General features: G+C 38.8%; 1 protein-coding gene across 1 annotated transcript; it reads left to right on the top strand.

Moving 5' to 3' along the window:
- The first annotated feature begins 13,897 nt into the window (after positions 1-13,897).
- LOC140846000 (olfactory receptor 2H1-like) lies at positions 13,898-22,586 on the top strand. Its single transcript, XM_073221433.1, has 2 exons — positions 13,898-14,821; positions 22,479-22,586. Exons 1-2 carry the CDS (start codon positions 13,898-13,900, stop codon positions 22,584-22,586), a joined length of 1,032 nt encoding a protein of 343 aa, XP_073077534.1.

The raw sequence follows: 22,586 nt of genomic DNA, 5'->3' as shown, positions 1-22,586 counted from the left end.
CAAACGTCTCCTCTGTGTTGGGTCTCAGAGGGACCCACAAAGCACTCCAGTCCTCCCCAAGTGATGGAATCTCAGCCCCCCTCAGTGCTCCACGCCCTCCAGTGTCCCACCCTGCCAGCCTCCAAAGCCAGTGCAATGGGGAATTGTCTTTCTGAATCAGATCCCCGGAGCCAGGCATGCCGGGTACCTGCTCACGGGCACCTTCCACGCTGGGCCTCTTGCTCCTGCCCGTGGGCTCGGAGGGTCCAGGATGCAGCGGCTCTGCCTTCCCGGTGCGGGCTTCTCCTCCTCGCCAGGGGCAGGCGGTCTGCTCTGCGGCCTTCGGGGAGCTCCCGGTTAGGTGCCCTCATCCCAGCTGCTCCTGGCGTGTGTGGGGGAGGCTGTCGTCGCGGTGACATCCTGTCCTGCCATTGTCCTCCGACCGCTTCTAGTTTAATTCTCTCATCCCAGCATCTTTTCATTGGACAACTGGAGTCATTTACACTTAATATAACTGTTTATTGGTACAGATTTACTAAGGACATCCCAGTGTTTTCTAGCTGTTTTGTTCTGGCCTTGTCCCTTTCTTCTGGCTGAAATCCGTCATAAAGTTGTGATTTCCACGTGGAATGCTTTCATTCCTTTCTCTTTCTCTTCTGTGAATCCTCTGTGGACTTTCACTATGTAGTAACCATGAGGCTTATGCAAAACCTCTCCAAGACACTGCGGTCTATTTTACACTGGGAACATTTTAGCTTAAATTACCTACAAAAATTCTATTTCTCTCCCTTATATTATGTTTTTGTTGTGCTCATTAATAAATTATTTATCTAGATAAACTGGTCCTTTCACTCACTTCAATGTGTCCAAATTTGTATTTTTTTCTCTCCAGCAGTGTGCTAGAAATTCTCCTCTGGAAACCTGGATATCAACAAAGTTTCTTTTCTTCTGTCTGTGATCGCCCCTCACGGGGTCACAAGTGCACTGGAGAAAGTCCAGACCTGGCTCTCTGGCCACTGCAGGCCTCACAGCTAGGACTGAGTTCTGTCTGCCTGTGACCTGATGCGTGTGTGGGTGAGACTTCCCCAGGGTAGTTTGTATATGGATGAAGATCTCACAGTTTCTTCAAAAGCCCTTTTGTCCATGGACAGATGATGTATTTTTCATGTTTTTGGGGGAGTAAATTGATGGGATTCATACCCGTGTCATGTTGATGTCATACCTGCTTTTGCTTTTCTTTCCTGTATTATCACATGTTCCTTATTTACATTTTATAAATGATGCCTGAATTTTATACACTTACAGGTTTCTAATTTTAGTTGTCAGTATATGTAATTCAGAATTTGGCTTTGAAATGTGCTTAAAGACTTTCAGATTTTTTTACATGTTACATGTATTTCCTATAATGATAATTAATGAACCATTAAAGAATCCTATATATATATATGTATGCTACCCCTCATTGCATGTATTAGATAAAACTGGGTTATTTTATCTTCCTCTCTATCTTTAGTCTCTAAACCCAACTGATTCTTTTCTCTCATGTAAATACTGCTTTGACTCCTTTAATGTCCTCTGACTTTTTTTTATATAATGATAAGGGCAATCAATTTCAAACTGATAAAGATTATTATTTTCATTCTTTCTTATTTCCTTTCATCTCTTTTGTGTTTTCAATGTGTAACATAAGAGTTGGAAATTTATTGAACATCTGTGGAATGAATATGCAAACTGGTGACTTAAAAATTTTTAACAGATAGAGTCAGTGTACCAACTGCTTCATAGTGTTAAGTAAGGATCACCTGAAGACAGTCAAATGGAACAAGGTAAAGTGCTAGCTCAGTTCACATACTGAAAACATGGGGATCATTTTTTTCCAAGCTTTTTAAACTCTTTGGAATGCTAGCTAATGAACCACATAATGAGTCCCCTGGGGACCTCCTGAGTTGTTCCCTCTAAGCTTCTTATGCTCTTCCCCTCAACGGAAATGTTTTCACCCCTTTTCTCACATCTGAATGACAACAGACAATGCTATATATCTAGGTGGGAGTCGCCTCACGTGGGGAAGCTTGAGAGAAGGACTCAAAGCTGGAAGGTCATCAGATGGCTCCCAGGCAGCCTAAAGCTTATTATCTGGATCCTGCCACTGACTTCTTTCCAGCACAGGTAAGCTTACATCTGAGGTTGAGATGTTAGAAAACAAGAAAGGAACAAATCAGACTCACATAAGTTTAAGACTCATTAACATTTCCTTGGACTCGAAGGGAACCTACCCAAATTTATGTGGAATTTCAGGGAACAGAAAATGTGTCAAGTGTATTTTAAGATGCATACTTTATCATTATGGTCTTTTCAGTCTCAATAACTCCTCGTACTTTATGGAGAATCTGTTTCTTAACACACACCACATACAGAATCATAACTTAATTTTTTGCTGTTTTGTTACAGAAATTTTATGCCCAGTATTTCATTTATCATGTCATGACAGTAAATTTTTAAAATCCCTGATATTAAATGGGATACCGAGAAGTGTAATGCAATATTTAGTACAATGTAACTTAGCATAAACCCTAGAGGTTAATGATTTCACATCTATGGGCACTGTATAGTAATCTGAAACAGGGTCAGCCTTAAAGAATTTATTGTTCATTTAGAACTAACATGTATGTATTAAGCTACTTATTAAATACTCCCAGTGCAATTACAGAAAGTTTATAGTGTTATTATCTGAAAAAATAGGAAATGGTGGAGAGAAAGAAATCATTCCCCTTACAGATTGTCAAATTTTTGTCCATGACCACGATGATGTGATGTGTGGCTCCATGCCATCACTTTAGCAGAGTTCTTGGCAAGTAAAAGCAGAAAAATTGTGATGAAATAAACTAAGAAAATATTTTTCAATAAAATATTTTGATAAGATAGTAACAAATTAGGAATCAAATTTAGGTCCCAATTTCACATGTAAAAAATAAGATTGAAAAAAGCATGGCCTGGGGCAGAGCCAAGATGGCAGTGTGAGTAGAGCAGAGGAACTCTCCTCCCAAACCACATAGAATTATGAAAATATAACAAAGACCACTTCCTAAAATAGAGACCAGAGGACACAGGACAACATCCAGACCACATCCACACCTGCGAGAACCCAGCGCCTTGCGAAGGGGGTAAGATACAAGCCCCGGCCAAGTGGGACCCGAGCGCCCCTCCCCCCGGCTCCCGGCGGGTGGAAAGAAACTGGAGCAGTTTTTTTTTTCTTTTTTGGCGAGTGCTTTTTGGAAGCCTTAAAGGGACAAGGACCCCAATACTAGGGAAACAGGGCAGTAAGGCCAGTGAGCGGGTGCCTGAGACCAGCGCCCAAGGACAAAGAAAATCGCGCATTTTTCCCTTTTTTTTGGTGAGTGCTTTTTGGAAGCCTTAAAGGGACAGGGAACCCAATACTAGGGAAACAGGGCAGCAAGACCGGTGAGCGGGTGCCTGAGATCAGCGCCTGAGGACAAAGAAAATCGCGTGTTTTTTTCCTTTTTTTTCTTTTTCCTCTTTCGTTGTTGCTGTTGTTGTTTTGGTTTGGAGAGGGCTTTTAGGAAGTCTTACAGGGGCAGGACAGAACACTTAGCCCAGAGGCAGGGAATCTGGGGATCTCTGTGCACTGTAACCCCCAAGGTAACAGGGAGCACAGAGGCCCATTACAGAGATAAATAGCCTCTTGGCCATTCCCCATCCAACGGGGCTCCAACATTTTGGAGAAGCAGCCCCAACCAGGCCACCCCCACAGCAACAGTGGACATAAACTCCGTAGCAACCGGACAGGTAGCAGGAGCCCTGTCTGCACACAGCTGCCAAGAATAAGCCATTAGAGGTAGCTATTCTCCCAGGACAGGCAGGCCACAAACCAACAAGAAGGAAAGTTCATCCAGCTGTCACTCGTACCAGCTCTGCAAACAATCTCTATCACCATGAAAAGGCAAAAATACAGGGAGACAAAAATCACAGAGACAACACCTGAGAAAGAGACAGACCTATCCAGTCCTCCTGAAAAAGAATTCAAAATAAAAATCATAAACATGCTGACAGAGATGCAGAGAAAAATGCAAGAGCAACGGGATGAGATGCAGAGAAAAATGCAAGAGAAATGGGATGAAGTCCGGAGGGAGATCACAGATGTCAGGAAGGAGACCACAGAAGTGAAAAAATCCCTGGAAGGATTTATAAGCAGAATGGATAAGATGCAAGAGGCCATTGAAGGAATAGAAACCAGAGAACAGGAAGGTATAGAAGCTGACATAGAGAGAGATAAAAGGATCTCCAGGAACGAAACAACACTAAGAGAACTATGTGAACAATCCAAAAAGAATAATATTCGTATTATAGGGGTACCAAAAGAAGAAGAAAGAGGAAAAGGGATAGAAAGTCTCTTTGAAGAAATAATTGCTGAAAACTTCCCCAAATTGGGGGAGGAAATAATCGAACAGACCATGGAAATACACAGAACCCCAAACAGAAAGGATCCAAGGAGGACAACACCGAGACACATAATAATTAAAATGGCAAGGATCAAGGCAAGGAAAGAGTTTTAAAAGCAGAGAGAGAGAAAAAGGTCACCTATAAAGGAAAACCCATCAGGCTAACATCAGACTTCTCGACAGAAACCCTACAGGCCAGAAGAGAATGGCATGATATATTTAATGCAATGAAACAGAAGGGCCTTGAACCAAGGATACTGTATCCAGCACGACTATCATTTAAATATGATGGTGGCATTAAACAATTCCCAGACATACAAAAGCTGAGGGAATTTGCTTCCCACAAACCACCTCTACAGGGCAACCTACAGGGACTGCTCTAGTTGGGAGCACTCCTAAAAAGAGCACAGAACAAAACATACAACATATGAAAAATGGAGGAGGAGGAATAAGAAGGGAGGAAGAAAAGAATCTCCAGACAGTGTATATAACAGCTCAATAAGCGAGCTAAGTTAGGCAGTAAGATACTAAATAAGTTAACCTTGAACCTTTGGTAACCACGAATCTAAAGCCTGCAAATGGCAATAAGTACATATCTCTCAATAGTCACCCTAAATGTAAACGAACTTAATGCACAAATCAAAAGATATAGAGTAATAGAATGGATAAAAAAGCAAGGCCCATCTATATGCGGCTTACAAGAAACTCACCTCAAACCCAAAGACAAGCACAGACTAAAAGTCAAAGGATGGAAAAACATATTTCAGGCAAACAACAGCGAGAATAAAGCAGGGGTTGCAGTACTAATATCAGACAAAATAGACTACAAAACAAAGAAAGTATCAAGAGATAAAGAAGGACACTACATAATGATAAAGGGCTCAGTCCAACAAGAGGATGTAACCATTCTAAATATATAAGCACCCAACACCGGAGCACCAGCATATGTGAAACAAATACTAACAGAACTAAAGAGGGAAATAGACTGCAATGCATTCATCTTAGGAGACATCAACACACCACTCACCCCAAAGGATAAATCCACTGGGCAGAAAATAAGAAAGGACACACAGGCATTGAACAACACACTAGAACAGATGGACCTAACAGACATCTATAGAACTCTACATCCAAAATCAACAGGATATACATTCTTCTCAAGTGCACATGGAACATTCTCCAGAATAGACCACATACTAGCTCACAAAAAGAGCCTCAGTAAATTCCAAAATATGGAAATTCTACCAACCAATTTTTCAGACCACAAAGGCATAAAACTAGAAATAAATTCTACAAAGAAAACAAAAAGGCACACAAACACATGGAGGGTTAACAACATGCTTCTAAATAATCAATGGATCAATGAACAAATCAAAATATAGATCAAGGGATATATAGAAACAAATGACAACAACAACACAAAGCCCCAACTTCTGTGGTAATGCAGTGAAAGCAGTCCTAAGAGGAAAGTATATAGCGATCCAGGCACACCTGAAGAAGGAAGAACAATGCCAAATAAATAGTATAACATCACAACTAACAAAACTTGAAAAAGAATAACAAATGAGGCCTAAAGTCAGCAGAAGGAAGGACATAATAAAGATCATAGAAGAAATAAACAAAATTGAGAAGAATAAAACAATAGCAAAAATCAATGAAACCAAGAGCTGATTCTTTGAGAAAATAACAAAATAGATAAGCCTCTAGGCAAACTGATTAAGAGAAAAAGAAAATCAACACAAATCAACATAATCAGAAATGAGAATGGAATAATCATGGCACACCCCACAGAAATACAAGGAATTATTAAAGACGACTATGAAAACCTATATGCCAGCAAGCTGGAAAACCTAGAAGAAAGGGACAACTTCCTAGAAAAATACAACCTCCCAAGACTGACCAAGGAAGAAACACAAAAGTTAAACAAACCAATTACGAGCAAAGAAATTGAAACGGTAATCAGAAAACTACCCAAGAACAAAACCCCGGGGCCGGACGGATTTACCTCGGAATTTTATCAGACACAAGAGAAGACATAATACCCATTCTCCTTAAAGTGTTCCAAAAAATATAAGAGGAGGGAATACTTGCAAACTCATTCTATGAAGCCAACATCACCCTAATTCCAAAACCAGGAAAAGACCTCACCAAAAAAGAAAATTACAGACCAATATCCCTGATGAATGTAGATGCAAAAATACTCAATAAAATATTAGCAAACAGAATTCAACAGTATATCAAAAGGATCATACACCATGACCAAGTGGGATGAATCCCAGGGATGCAAGGATGCTACAACATTCGAAAATCCATCAACATCATCCACCACATCAACAAAAAGAAAGACAAAAACCATATGATCATCTCCATAGATGCTGAAAAAGCGTTCGACAAAATTCAACATCCATTCATGATAAAAACTCTCAGCGAAATGGGAATAGAAGGCAAGTACCTCAACATAATAAAGGCCATATATGATAAACCCACAGACAGCATTATACTGAACAGCGAGAAGCGGAAAGCATTTCCTCTGAGATCGAGAACCAGACAGGGATGCCCACTCTTCCCACTGTTATTAACATAGTACTGGAGGTCCTAGCCACGGCAATCAGACAAAACAAAGAAATACAAGGAATCCAGTTTGGTAAAGAAGAAGTTAAACTGATACTATTTGCAGATGATATGATACTGTACATAAAAAACCCTAAAGACACCTCCCCAAAAATACTAAACTGATATCGGAATACAGCAAAGTTGCAGGATACAAAATTAACACAGAGAAATCTGTAGCTTTCCTATACACTAACAATGAACCAATAGAAAGATAAAATCAGGAAAACAATTGCATTCACCATTGCATCAAAAAGAATAAAATACCTAGGAATAAACCTAACCAAAGAAGTGAAAGACTTATACTCTGAACACTACAAGTCACTCTTAAGAGAAATTAAAGGGGAGACTATCAAATGGAAACTCATCCCCTGCTCATGGCTAAGAAGAATTAATATGGTCAAAAAGGCCATTCTGCCTAAAGCAATATACAGATTTGATGCAATCCCTATCAAATTTTTAGCAACATTCTTCAATGAATTGGAACAAATAATCCAAAAATTCATATGGAAACACCAAAGCCCCCGAATAGCCAACGCAATCCTGAGAAAGAAGAATAAAGTAGGGGGGATCTCACTCCCCAACTTCAAGCTCTACTACAAAGCCATATTAATCAAGACAATTTGGTACTGGCACAAGAACAGAGCCACAGACCAGTGAAACAGATTATAGACTTCAGAAATTAACCCAAACATATATGGTCAATTAATATTTGATAAAGGAGCCATGGACATACAATGCCAAAATGACAGTCTCTTCAACAGATGGTGCTGGCAAAACTGGACAGCTCCATGTAGGAGAATGAAACTGGACCATTGTCTAACCCCATATACAAAGGTAAACTCAAAATGGATCAAAGACCTGAATGTAAGTCATGAATGCATTAAACTCTTGGAAAAAAACATAGGCAAAAACCTCTTAGACATAAACATATAGGCAAAAACCTCTTAGACATAAACATGAGTGACCTCTTCTTGAACATACCTCCCTGGGCAAGGAAAACAACAGCAAAAATGAGCAAGTGGGACTACATTAAGCTGAAAAGTTTCTGTACAGCGAAAGATACCATCAATAGAACAAAAGGAACCCTACAGTATGGGAGAATATATTTGAAAATGACAGATCCGATAAAGGCTTGACGTCCAGAATATATAAAGGGCTCACACGCCTCAACAAACAAAAAACAAATAATCCAATTAAAAAATGTGCAGAGGAACTGAACAGACAGTTCTCTAAAAAAGAAATACAGATGGCCAACAGACACATGAAAAGATGCTCCACATCGCTAATTATCAGAGAAATGCAAATTAAAACTACAATGAGGTATCACCTCACACCAGTAAGGATAGCTGCCATCCAAAAGACAAACAACAACAAATGTTGGCGAGGCTGTGAAGAAAGGGGAACCCTCCTACACTGCTGTTGGGAATGTAAATTAGTTCAACCATTGTGGAAAGCAGTATGGAGGTTCATCAAAATGCTCAAAACAGACCTACCTTTTGACCCAGGAATTCCACTCCTAGGAATTTACCCTAAGAATGCAGCAATCAAGTTTGAGAAAGACAGATGCACCCCTATGTTTATCACAGCACTATTTACAATAGCCAAGAATTGGAAGCAACCTAAATGTCCATCGACACATGAATGGATAAAGAAGATGTGGTACATATACACAATGGAATACTACTCAGCCATAAGAAGAGGAAAAATCCTACCATTTGCAGCAACATGAATGGAGCTGGTGAGTATTATGCTCAGCGAAATAAGCCAAGCAAAGAAAGAGAAATACCAAATGATTTCACTCATCTGAGTAGTATAAGAAAAAAGGAAAAACTGAAGCAACAAAACAGCAGCGGAATTACAGAACCCAAAAATGGACTAACAGGTACCAAAGGGAAAGGAACTGGGGAGGATGGGTGGGCAGGGGGGTATAAGGGGGAGAAGAAGAAGGGGGATATTAAGATTAGCATGCATAGTGGGGGAAGGGAGAAAGGGGAGGGAGGGCTGTACAACACAGAGAGGACAAGTAGAGATTCTACATTTTGCTATGCTGATGGACAGTGACCGTAATGTGGTTTTTGGGGGGGACCTGATATAGGGGAGAGCATAGTAAACATAGTATTCTTCATATAAGTGTAGATTAAAGATTTTAAAAAAAATCAGTTCCTGTGTGCTGACCTCCAATGAGTTCTGCACAGTGGTATAGAGGGCATGTCAAAGTGTGGGCAAAGTGTCTGTTTGTTTCTATGCAGAAGATCAAGGCCTAGCTTGGATACCCAGAAAATGAACTAAGATACGATATGAGGAGGAGCTTCCGGCATCAGCACTCTGTGGAGGACTCGTGCCAGCGGATGATCATCAAAAAGCCTCCACAGGGATCCAGGCGATGCTGTGGTTGTGGCTGCGTCCACCCCACCGTTTCCTGGACTTGCCATTGGAATGAGGAGGGAGATGTTTAGGCTGGCATGTGCATACAGTGAGACAATGAATTTGACTGGATCTGTACTGTTGGAACTCAATCAGGAGTTGGGAGGGGTGCAAGTTGTAGTGCTACAAAATCTTATGACTATGGACTATCTACAGTTAAAAGAACTTATAGGATGTGAACAGATCCCAGAAATGGGTTGCTTTAATTTGTCTGACATCTGTCAGACTGTTCATGTACAGTTGGACAATATCCATCATATCATAGACTAATTTTCACAAATGCCTAGGGTGTCTAAATGGTTTTCTTGGCTTCACTGGAGATGGCTGGTAATTATAGATTTGCTTTGTTTATGTCACCGTATTCCTATTATGTAAATATGTGTGTGCAAGTTAGTTAGTAGTTTAATACCTATACATGCTTAAGGTACTCTACAAGAAGATATGTCAAAGAAATAATCAATCCTCCCATGTTTTATTCTATATGCTACCTCTATAGATTTTCTTCCTCCTTCCTTATTACAACCCTTAAATAGAATTCGTGCCTCATATCGAATTTACTGAGTATCATAATTTCTCCAGGTGGTAAAGATACCTCGAGACAAGTGCTGGGCATAGAAGTCACAGGGCATAAATCTGAAAAGAAGTAAAAAGCTAACCTTTTCAAACAATATGGCTTCTCTCTCACTTACCAACTTTACATTTCCCTGTATGGCCCCGGAAGATGACTGGTTAGCCAGAGATGGTAAGATTCCTCAAGGGAGGAACAACCTAAGACAGGCACAGTTCACAGGGGGGCTATCAGGTGAGAAATTGGGGAACAACAGTGGTGAAGCTTAGAACCTCACCCCCCCCCCCATGTTGAGAGAAAGCTTCTGCATCCGTGGATGTTCTATTGCCCTGGTGTAGCTCGGATTAGCACATAGTCTACAGGCACACACCTGATCATCTACAATTGCTCTCTTACAACACTAAACTATGTTTTCTACCTTTATCTTGCATCTACCTACCACTTCATCAGTTTATTAAAAATAATAATAATAATAAAGGGAGAAATGTGGTATCCACATATAAATCAAGTATAAAAATCAATTGAATATTCATATTTGACCAGATTGTTTATAGTTCATAATGCGTGATCAAAACCGAAAGTTTCTGTGATGACTGCCCTTGTACTGTTCACCATGTAAGAACTTATTCACTATGTAAGAATTCGTTCACCATGTAAGAACTTGGTCATTATGCTTCAGAAGATTGGAGACTGAAGAGAACTAGGCTTGAGATGGATTAATGACTGTGCATTGAGCATTGACCCCCCTATACAGAATTTTATTGTTGTTAACAACCATTTGATCAATAAATATGAGAGATGCCCTCCCCCACAAAAAAAATAAGATTGATTAAAGATTTAGATGTAGAAAATGAAACTCCAATTTAACAAAACAAACGTATAGGGAAATACGTAAAGCATGAGCAAATTTGATGAAGGAAACACCACGCAATACAAATTACAATTCGAAAAAGAAAAAAATAGTATCTGAGAAGAAGAAAGATACAAACTATGCTAAAAGATGTTTTAAAATGTAAAGTTCATGTGGGTATACATCAAAAATTGAAAGTCAGTAATGTGGAACCATTTCTTACATATTAAGCAGAAAAAGATAAATCAAGTTAAAAATATCACAAACATTTTGGTGAAGAATATGCAGAAACAGGTGAACATATTAGCAAAAAAATGCATATTAAATCCATAATAGGGTGTTTATCCTTATTTTATGAATCACAGACAGGAAAATTGATGATTATCATTGGTTGTGGGAAAAATTAAAAGGCTAGGACTGTCCTCTGTGGCAGATCAGGGCGTAGATCCTTCCTGGGAAGCAATATGAGCCTGAAAGACAATACTTTCTTAATAAAATGTATTCTCAGTCAGCATTATTCATAGAGATGGCTATATCCATGTTGTTTTGTTAAAAAATTTGAAGAAACTTTCTTTAAAAATAATAAAATACTTTTTGTATAGGATCTGTTGCTTAGGTAAAATTCTATGGCACTTCTAATTGCATATTAAAAAAGTAATATTTCCGAAGTATTTAGTCATGAGAACATGTACACAATTATAATATTTGCATATATAGAGAGCTATCACATTTAAGTTGTATTCTAGATATACCTTTTATGTAAAATATTTGTATTTGTATATACATTATTCATTTAAAAATGTGTCAAAAAAAAGAAACAAATGTTTTAAAGGAAAGATTATATTTGATGGTGGGGTTAGAGATGTTTTTATTTCTCCTTTTTTCCACATGTGTGTTAAATAATCTGTAGTGCTCATTAGAAGCATTTATAGACTATAGGCTTTAAAAAATAATTCAACATAATTTTAGCAAAAACATTCGCATAATACCATTGATATGAGTTTATTTTTCTTTAGATAAAGGAAATTGAACCCATGATATCATTTCAAAACAAAATCCAGATGTTACAATATTACTCGACAATATCCCCCCTGCTGTACTTTTTATCCCTGTGAATTATTTTCATGGTAAGCATTCCATAATGTATTTAATTGTTGAATCATGACGTTGTACACCTGAAACCAATAGATGTTGTGTATCAGCTATACTTCAATAAAAAAAAACCAGATGAAAATAAAACATTTTACCTAAATACCAACTTTAATGTAGTATTGCATTCTGAGGCAGACCAAGGTGAGTATAGGAAACAAACTCTGTGGGTACAGAGAGGACGGAAGAAGTAGCAGATGGATATTCTGTAGTTAATTCAGGGGTATCTGCACCGAAGATGATGGGATCGGCTCAGGGCATGATCACGGGAATGTAGCGCCAAGAAGCTGAGTTCAGCGGACGTTCCTGACCACATCCAGCCACACAGCTCCCGCTCTGCCCCATTCAGCTGGACTTTTTGTAGCAGGCACATTTCCTCAGCACCAGAAGGTCCTCCCATTTCCCCTCTGTGAATTATCTTTCTCTATTCTTCCACCTTTTAGTGTTACCCTAAATTGTAATACCCTCATTTTTTTTTATGTTTTAGACTTATCTTAAAAATGGTTGAATTCTTATTTATTTACTTGTTTCTGCCCTTGCTGTCTCTATCTCCCATGGGTCTCTGAGTTCTGCAAAATCAGGGATTTCATTTCTCTCTTTCCCAGTGTATTCCCACGTCAGAGCACAGTGGCTGGTACACAGCACTTGCTAAATAGAGACAGAAAGTCGCTGTTGAAGAGAAGCATAACCCTGTATATTCCTCAAAATCTGTGCATTGTTTTGCCACTTCCAAAATTTAATTTTCATAATCTAAAAGTCAGTTTCCTCCACCTGACAGCATTTTTTTGTCCTATACCTTCCACATTCTTGATATCCTCTGAATTATTTAACTGCTCCTAGGAGACAGGAATTAATATTCCAGGACAGTAATGAAAAATGGAATGTGCTATGATTCTATTGTTTAATTAATGCCTCTGCATCATCTTTCACTTAGATTTTTTTCTATCATTAAATTCTGGTTCTTTATTGAAATTTATTTAGTATGCCAAGTGATTATGGAGGAGCACAATAATGGACATTTGTCGTGCAAGAATTAAAGGGCATTTATAATGCTTTCATTTCACTGTGATTATAATGCTTACCATTTTGTTGTTAAGGTAGCGGGCACAATTAAACAATTATATCTACGGTTATTCCCCAGAGGTGAAGGTTATAACCATTTCTCATATAAGAATATAGACTCATTTTTTAAGTTGTTTGCTTAAGTAGAGTTGAATTACTTTAGTTAAATGAAAGAACCAGGTATCCAAGCTAGGCTTCCCTCATTTAAAAACTGGTATGTCTCCAATCCCAAGGTTATTTTTCATATACTTGAAAATGACTTTTATTCAGGGTCTTCATGGTTTAGAGCCTACATGGAGAACAGAACAGCCTTATTTTGTGGATAACTTCAGTTTGCTTGTTCCTATTCACAATATCAAGCAATGAAAATAAATGCTCTGTTGTATTGGAGGGCTATGTATTTCAAAGATAAAACTTGGTGTTCTACATGCAGTTCCAAATATTTTAGACATTCTATATGCATGACTGCAAGAATAAACTTGGAGGAACATTCACATGATCTAAGGTGATTATGAAGGTGTCTACTGTATTTTGTGATTAAAGATTGTGGATAGGAGTCCCAACTTTAGTGTGCTACCAAACTACTTTAATGTTAAAACCATAGCCTTATGAAAAATATAATATCCTATTGGTCTAATGTTGTAAAAAATACCCATATATCCCATTTCCCAAAACTCCCTGGAAAGCTATTAATGCTTGCATTCTCCAAATAAGTGAAAGTAAAGCCTTTCTGCAAAACTTGTTCACAACATTGTTTACAATTACATGCAAACCCCAAAGCCAAAAGCAGTAGGCATGACCAACAAGAGCTTCCCAGCCGGCTTCATCCTTCTGGGCTGCTCTGAAAAGCCACAGCTAGAAACTGTTCTCTTCTGGGCTGTGATCCTCTTGTACACCATGATCGTCCTCTCCAACTCAGCCATCATCCTGCTCTCCTGCGTGGACCCTCGTCTCTACACCCCGATGTACTTCTTCCTCAGCAATCTCTCCTTCCTGGATCTCTGCTACACCACAGCTGCTGTGCCCCAGATGTTGTCCAACCTGTGGGGGCCAGACAAGAGCATCACCTACACAGGCTGTGTTCTCCAAGTCTGTGTGTTGCTCTGTCTTGGGGCCACAGAAGGCGTCATGCTGGTGGTAATGGCCTTTGACTGCTACGTCGCTATCTGCCGGCCCCTGCACTACACTGTCATCATGAACCGTCCGCTGTGCTGGAAGCTGGTGCTCACGGCCTGGCTGTGCAGCCTGATGGAATCTGTGACCCAAACCCCCGTCACATTCCAGCTGCCCTTCGGTGCTCACCGCCACCTGGATGACTTTTTATGCCAAGTTCCTGAACTCATATGCCTGGCCTGTGGGGACACCGCTGCCAGTGAGTGGCAGATGACCATCTCTGCTGTTCTCTTCACCATCGTGCCAGTGGGGTTGATCCTGAATTCCTATGGCTTCATAGCTCAAGTCTTGGGGAAAATCCAGTCTGAGGAGGGAAGGCAGAAGGCCGTTGCCACCTGCTTCCCCCACCTCAGCGTGGTCATCATGTTCTATGGGACAGTGGCCATGGTGTACACAGACCCTAAGAACCAACTTGCTTCCAAACACGGCAAGTTTGTCACCTTCTTCTTCACCATGGTTACACCATTGCTGAACCCCCTCATCTACACCCTGCAGAACAAAGAGGTGAAGGGGGCCCTGCAAAGACTCCTGAGGAAGGGGGACAGCGTGAGGGGAAATAATAAATTGAGTTTTTGACTGGAACTAATTTGAAAATCATGATCTGCACCCACTCTACAGTGGAGAGTCTGAATTCTAAGTAGAGGAGGGAGGGCTTAGGTCAAAGGCAGTACTTCATGAATTATTCTTTATTCCTAATAATTTACAAGAAATTTTGGTAAGAAAAAGTCTGTCCATTTTGTCCACCTATTAACTCTTCCACAGGGAGAAATGCTGTTTGCAGAGTTATTTGGATGAATTCATGATTTTTTAATAGCATATTAAGTACCAACATTTCAATATTAGAAAACCAACAAATTATGTTATCTGCTATACCTGTTTAAATTTTTTTAAATGAATGTAACCGCACTCCAAAAACTCAATTACATAAACCTGAAAGGAGAGACATGCTCCTACAGTTTTCCTAGCTTTCTGTTTAAATGCAGTTTTACTTTTTAAGTTTGGTATCTGAATGACATCTTGGGTACTAAGAAGTGCTTCCTGCATACATTTTGCTATATTCTTCTTTTATTTAGAATTTTCATAAGACATACCCATGAGAGTGATAATCCTCTGGGGTACTTATTCCCGAGGATGTGCAGGCTCTCATCCCATGAGACAGAAGGATGTTTAAACCCAAACTCAATCTCTGTGTGATTACAAATATGGTACATATTTGTTTCAAATCTATTCTACCTACATTATACAAAGCCATCTTTAAATAAAACAAAGGATAAAATAAAACTCACTGCCTCATGTATTCTCTATGTTATCTCCTTTTTGGTAAGGTGGTAAAACACAACTCAGTCTAAATCCAAGTGGATTTTTGAAAATTAAACTCAGATTTTAAATGATGAACCCAACACTTTAACACAAAAACCTGAATTAAAAAATTTCATTAGGGTAAATTGAACAATTTAAAGGTCCTTGTGCTCTCAGAAATACCAAAAGATACCACCTACTTACAATAAATTATAATACATACCCATTCTCTGATTTATGCCAGAGTCACTGCACCAGTTTCTAGGTGATTTAGACAAGAGCTCTGTGGGGCAGAGCGGTGTATTGCTGAATAGTGTAATGTCTGTCATAATCATAAAAAACAATAGGCTCAGTTAGAGATGTTTATTGGAGATGGGAGGGAAGAGATATTTATTTGTGATGTGGCTTAAAGAGGAGTTGCTTTTTCAAAGTAGTTACATGAAAAGTTTTTCTTTTCTAAAGCCTAATAATACTTCATAGATAGAAAAATAGCAGTAAACACTGCTTGCCCTGTTGGGTGACCCAATAAATTGTAGCTATGTGTTATTTTTTTCCTGCTTTTCATCTTATCATCCTTGCTTCATTGTCTTTTTCTTCTCCTACTATCCAATCAAGCCCCTCTTTGAAATATGTTATTATTTACTCAATTTATTTTTATTTTAAATATTTCCTGTCCAGGAGTTGGCCACTGCCTGTCAATATTCTCAGCTGAGAAAATTGATGCTTGAACTGTGTCCCATTGCTATTCTTATACTGAGTAGATACTAACAAGCACAAGGAGCAGATTAAGTGTGTGAGTTGCTCAACAGCTGGAGTCAAGTTATTATCATGGTGGAGATGTAAGCCACTTAGCAATGTTCCCAAGTAGCCTTTCTCAAGATGGCACTGACCTTTTCTTGCTGAAACATTCGTATGAGCAGAAATGAACCCTGAAAATATAAAGACAACTCGTAGTTACGCTGACTAGGAGACAGAAATAGATAAAAGTCTTCACCCAACAAAAATAGAATATACCTTTTTTTTGAAGTCCCCAAAAACATTCACCAAAGAAGAGAATATTATGGGCCATAAAATGAACATGAAAAATTTAAAAGAATGAAACTCTACAGACTGTGTCCTCTTGTAATCATGTAATAAAACTGAAAATCAATAACATAACAAATGAAATATTTTAGAAAAATCTCTGAGTACATGGAAATTATACTACATGATTCCAAATAACCCATGAGTCAAAAAGGAAGCCTCAAAGGAAAATGCTCAGAGGAAAATGCACAAGTTCTAAACTCTAAGCCCAGCTAAACTATCATTCAAGAATAAGAAAAAATAACAATTTTTAAAGAAGATATTTTAATTTTTTTTTGATATGATTGTTTAGCACTGTCTGAAAACTTTAAGTTTAGGTATAAATGTCCAAAGATCATGAGATTTGGATACAACAGCAATAAAATATGCTGAAAAGAAAAACAATAAACAGTATTTAATTAAATTTAAGCAAGGTTACATATACCAATAATTATTGTAATTAAGAGAAATAAGTTGGTAATGGAAGCAAGTTAAATCATGCTGAAAAACACTCTCCAATAGCTTGAAGCTGGAGTGACCAGGTATTGCCATTGACTACAGGTGGTACTGAAATTGGAGGCTTTGTCAAAAGTGTGTTTATAAGGCTGTTAAAACCTGACTGTTCATCTTCACACTTATGTCATGTAGCTGGGCATCTTATAGTTTAAGGAGGTGGTGATTTCAAGAGGCTCTGAATTTGGAAAGATAGGCAGCGCATGGTCACTAAGGGGACATCTACACAGTGAACTGCGAGGCATCCAGCCCCTTCCTGCTGCTGGGCTCTCAGGTGCCGGCCCCCCACCATGGCCTCCAGTCCCCGAGAGACTCTGTCCAGGGGAATCAGATGGCAACCAGGGAAATGTCACACTGGCGCTGACTGTTTCCTAGATGAATGAATCACTTGGGTCATAGTTCAGCACAACTTGGCAGTTTTTAAGATTTACTCTTGTCCAAAGACCTTCCTAACAGCAGAAATGCAAGGATTAGCTGACACATAAGAGATTTTCTAAAACAAAATACATTCAGCAAACCAAAGGCAGAGTAAAAAAGCAAACGGTGAATGCAAGGAAGGAAAAGAGTATTTCAAAGGGAACGACGATTTATCAACTCAGAGAAATAAGAATATGAGAAGATATTAAATTGGAAAGAAGGATTTTGAAAATCAGAAGAATAAAAACAAGTTTTTTGATTGACACAACCTATTTAAAATTATTTTTTAAAATTTATCTGTGAGGATGTCTCCAATGAGATAATCCCTTGATTTCATGGACTGAGTAAAGAATTTTGCCTTTCTTTATGGGGGTGAGCATTATCCAATCCATCCAGGACCTGAATAGAACTGAAAGACCGAGGATGGAAGAATACATTCTTTCTGACTGTCTGACCTACGACACTGGACAACTGCATTCTATCTGACAGTCTGACCTATGACACTGGTCTCCTACATGCTCTGTGACAGTCTGACCTGCGACATTGGTCTCCTGCACTCGGTCTGACTGTCTGACCTACGACACTGGTCCCCTTCACTCTGACTGACAGTCTGACCTATGACACTGGTCTCCTACATGCTGTGTGACAGTCTGACCTGAGACATTGGTCTCCTGCACTTGGTCTGACTGTCTGACCTACGACACTGGTCCCCTTCACTCTGACTGACAGTCTGACCTACAATGCTGGTCTCCTGCAATCTGTCTGACAGTCTGACCTATGACACTGGTCTCCTGCACTCTGTCTGACTGTCTAATTTATGACAGTGGTCTCCTAGACTTTGTCTGACAGTCTGACCTATGACACTGGTCCCCTGCACTCTGACTGACAGTCTGACCTATGATGCTGGTCTCCTGCACTCTGTCTGACAGTGTGACCTATGACACTGGTCTCCTACACTCTGATAGTCTGACCTATGACACTGGTCTCCTGCATTTGGACTAGGACTTTCACCACAGGTCTATGAGGTCTCTTGCTTGTAGAAAAGAGATCACGGGACTTCTCAGCCTCCATAATTATGTGGCCCAGTTTCTTATAATAAATCTTCTCTGTCTCTCTCTCAGTGGATAGATAGGTGATTGGTGCCACATCTATCTCTATATGAATATCTATATATAAAATATATGCCTATGTATGATTATATAACTATATAGAATTTATATATCTATATTTGTATATCTTTATCCATCTGATTTATCTGTCATCTGTCTATCTATCATCTATCTATTTATCTCTTATCAATAGATCTATCCCTATGGGTTCTGTTTCTCTGAAGAACCCTAACACAGTTGTACATCTGATATACAAACCATTTGAATACTTTCGTAAAACCCTCAAAGTGTCTATTACCAACAGACTGACTATTATAACATAGCTTCTGTTGTTCAAGAATACTTTCTATTCATGTCAGAACACAGATGTCATAGTAACTCTTGATATCTAGGTAAGATTGGTTTAAAATCACTGACCCTCCAATATTCGTGGTAGGTGCTTTCCCTTAGATTTTCGTGACTCTCAATAAATTTTTTACTCATGTGGTCCCTTCTCTATTGCTTTCCCTGAAGTTGTGCAGATACCACATTTAAATATTAAGTTACCTTTCTTTCCCAACATTTTTAAAGCAAGGATTTCTCCTCTTTGTCAAAGAGAGCTGTGTGGGTTTTTGTCATAATGTCTTATTCCAATGAGATAGAATGATAGAATGGCAACTAAAGATGCACACAGATACAATTTTTTGAATGATACATATATTTTTAAAAATTTTAATGATATGCATTACCATTAATGTTATCAGTGGTGGTATCCAGCTCCATGGATCTTTCTCCCTAAGTCTGGCTCTCAGCCAGGACAGAGTTCCCACCCTAGACCTCTGTCTTTCCTGGTATCAGGATCATAAAACTTGGGGGCAGTAATACTTGCTTATCAAATATTGCACTTTAATAAATCATGTTAATCATTGGAAAATTGTTTGGCATTTTTAATGTTCTTGTTATGAGAGGAAAACCTTAGCAACAGATTAATAAGGTCTTTTTGTCACGCAGTGGTATAATGCACACCCATTAAAAATTTTAAGTAGTGTTTAATGATAACCTAAATATACATGATAAAATGGTGAATTGTTAAAAAATATGAAACATTCAAGTAAAATTTATAGAAATTAGTACAAAGATACAAATAAATGTACCCAATAAGGAATTACTTCTCTACCACAGAAGTACATTGAATAACCATCTTTATTCTATCATTATAATACAATAGGAGGGAAATTGCCTTAGAAATGTATTTGAAGCAATGAACTTCTCTTAATATTAACAAAAATATGTCTGGAGAGAAGTAATAAAGAAAATATTGTATCTCCCTTATTGCTTCTAGAGGGATATGGAATAAAAATGAGACAGAACATGTAAAGACCAAGGTGAGATGTGAAGGGCAACTGTAAAAATAACTATGATGGCAATACCTCAGTACACCTCTAGGCTCTTACAGAGAACCACTAGATATATCAGTGGTGGACGTAATCCTCCCTTCTATTCAGTGAAGTGGATATCACGATGAACCAGTTGCTCCTATGATTCCTGGTGGTATTAAACTATCCACATCCCATAGGGTTCATACTCAGGTGTTTGAATTTAGAGTTTAATCCCTTAATCCAGGATGTACCCTGGGTGTTGAGGACTATAGTAATGATGATGATGCTGGTTATAAAAACTAACCCAAAAACTAAACTAGTCAGAAAAGCACTCCACTTACAGTACAAATTTAATGTTTATGAAAATGAAGAAACTGAGTCACAAAAATGTGAAGTGCTTTCCTCAAGGCTGTAAGTGGTTGTGTTGTGTTGAAATCCAACTGATTTGTGTGCTTAAACACAGAATACTACCTCTAATAATGATATGTCAAACAATAGTCTGCTCAATGCAGAAAATATTTAATGACAAAATTTTTAAAAATCAACATCAATCCTTCATAGGTACTCTTAATATCATTTTGTAGTTATATTTTGTTTTTTATTCCCCTAGTCATACATGCTCTTTTAAGAAATACACCGAGGACATACAATGTAGCTTTGGAAAAATATTATGTTAATTATCCACCAGGTGGCCATGGGTGATGCCAAATCGTTCCCATATTAGCCTACTAGAGTTCTAGATAGAATCTGAAAATAATCCCTTCAATTAATATACACATTTCTCCTTCCTGTGGAGACAGATCATCTAGCCAAGGGATAAAGGGGACAGATATAAGAGTCTCCTATACAGTCACAAATATCTATGATTCCGGTAGCTGAGGAACAAGCTTCTTAACGCATAGAGAGAGTTCTGGCAAGAGTGGTATCCTGAGAACATGCAGAGGGTGCTAAGCGGCCAGATGACAAAGGCAGAACTTCCTTCACCTCAAGGAGCAACCATCACAGACACAGAAAACTTCTGTTATAAGACGCTTCTCCCACTTCTTGATTTTTGATTAGTGCTTAAGACAGGAAACTATGGTACAGAGATCAGTTATCATGGCCAAGGATACATGAGCTAGACATTAACAAGAAAAGCTTCAAACAACAGATAGTTTAACTATAAGCCAATGATTTTAAGGCCTATCTAATTCACACCTGAAAGTGGTATATAGGTATCAGGTAATTTAAAGAGCATTTACATGTTAACAGAAAATAAACCTTATGAAAAACAATGAGGTCAAGAGCTGAATGATCACTTCTTAGGCATGCACAAAAGTAGAAACCTGGATCGTGTCAATCAGATCTGTCGGAACACAAAGGCTGTTCACTGAGCACAACTGCAGCTTGGGGACGTTAATTCACACTAAATGTGGAGACAGCTTTTCAGCAGATAAGCCATCACAAACACAAGAGTAAAGATTGGATATGCTGGGAGTGTGTTAACTCCTGAATTTAATAATTAGCATATTGAAAGAACAGGATGTTACCTTATGATTCCAAATCACGTCATGTTGTCCTAGAAGATCCACAGGGGAAGGAATGTGGGTTATACAGCCTTTAATTTACATAAAGGGAACAATCCATTAAATGAACAATGATGCATACCGATTACATGCTTCAAGTTCTAAGCACTGGAAAAACATAAATGATTACAACATGTTTACTCACATAAAGAATGCTAAGTCTGTAGAAGTGATAGCAGTTGTTTTTCCTATTATTCTTGTCATTATTGTTGCCATAATCAGTTGTAGGTAACACAGTGGATGCTCATTCTTTGCTAGGCTCCCGTGGGGAGCAGTTATTAGACTATTGCACAGATATGTTTATCTTAAATTTATAAATCAATCCCAAAAGATTCCTAAGACTACCTGACAATCCTGATATCTCTACCTTGTTCATTGCTCACCTACTCTCCAAAATGCCTTTATTCTAAAGTTTTTAACAATCCGCCCTGTTCTCACAGAGAGGAGCTCTTCTTGGTTCTGGTCGCACCGAGAAAACAGGAGGCAAAAGACAGTAAGTCACTCGTGCCACGCGGGGGCTCTCTCCGCCTTCCCTCCTGCTGTGGTTAATGAGCTGGCCTTGCTCACACAAGAAATTGATTCCAAAGCTTTTGACCATTCTCAAATGTCTTCTGTCTGTAAGAAATTTCCCCCTTTTTCATTCATCACCAATTTTCTCTTTTATAGAATGCTTCCCTTAAACCTGCCTGTAATATCTCACAGCAACAAAACACACTGGAGTCATACACCCTTCTAGCTACTCCTCCGTTTCTCTGCTCTCATTTAGCACAAAAAGACAAACTGTATTAATTAATATTTTATTCATCTTGTTCCCTTCCTTTCCCTCTATTTTACCCCAAATGCCCTCTGAGCATAACTCCGTTTTGACTCTTCTTACTAGGTCCCGAGCGGACTCCAGGCTGCCAAATACAATGGTCAGTGTTCAGAGCTCACTGTGATCCAACAAGACGCCGCACCTGCTGCAGCTGATCGCACTTCCCATCTTTGA

This window comes from Manis javanica, chromosome 14 (assembly GCF_040802235.1).
Source record: "Manis javanica isolate MJ-LG chromosome 14, MJ_LKY, whole genome shotgun sequence".
In the NCBI taxonomy this organism is placed as follows: domain Eukaryota; kingdom Metazoa; phylum Chordata; class Mammalia; order Pholidota; family Manidae; genus Manis; species Manis javanica.
This window is presented reverse-complemented; position numbering and strand designations above follow the sequence as displayed.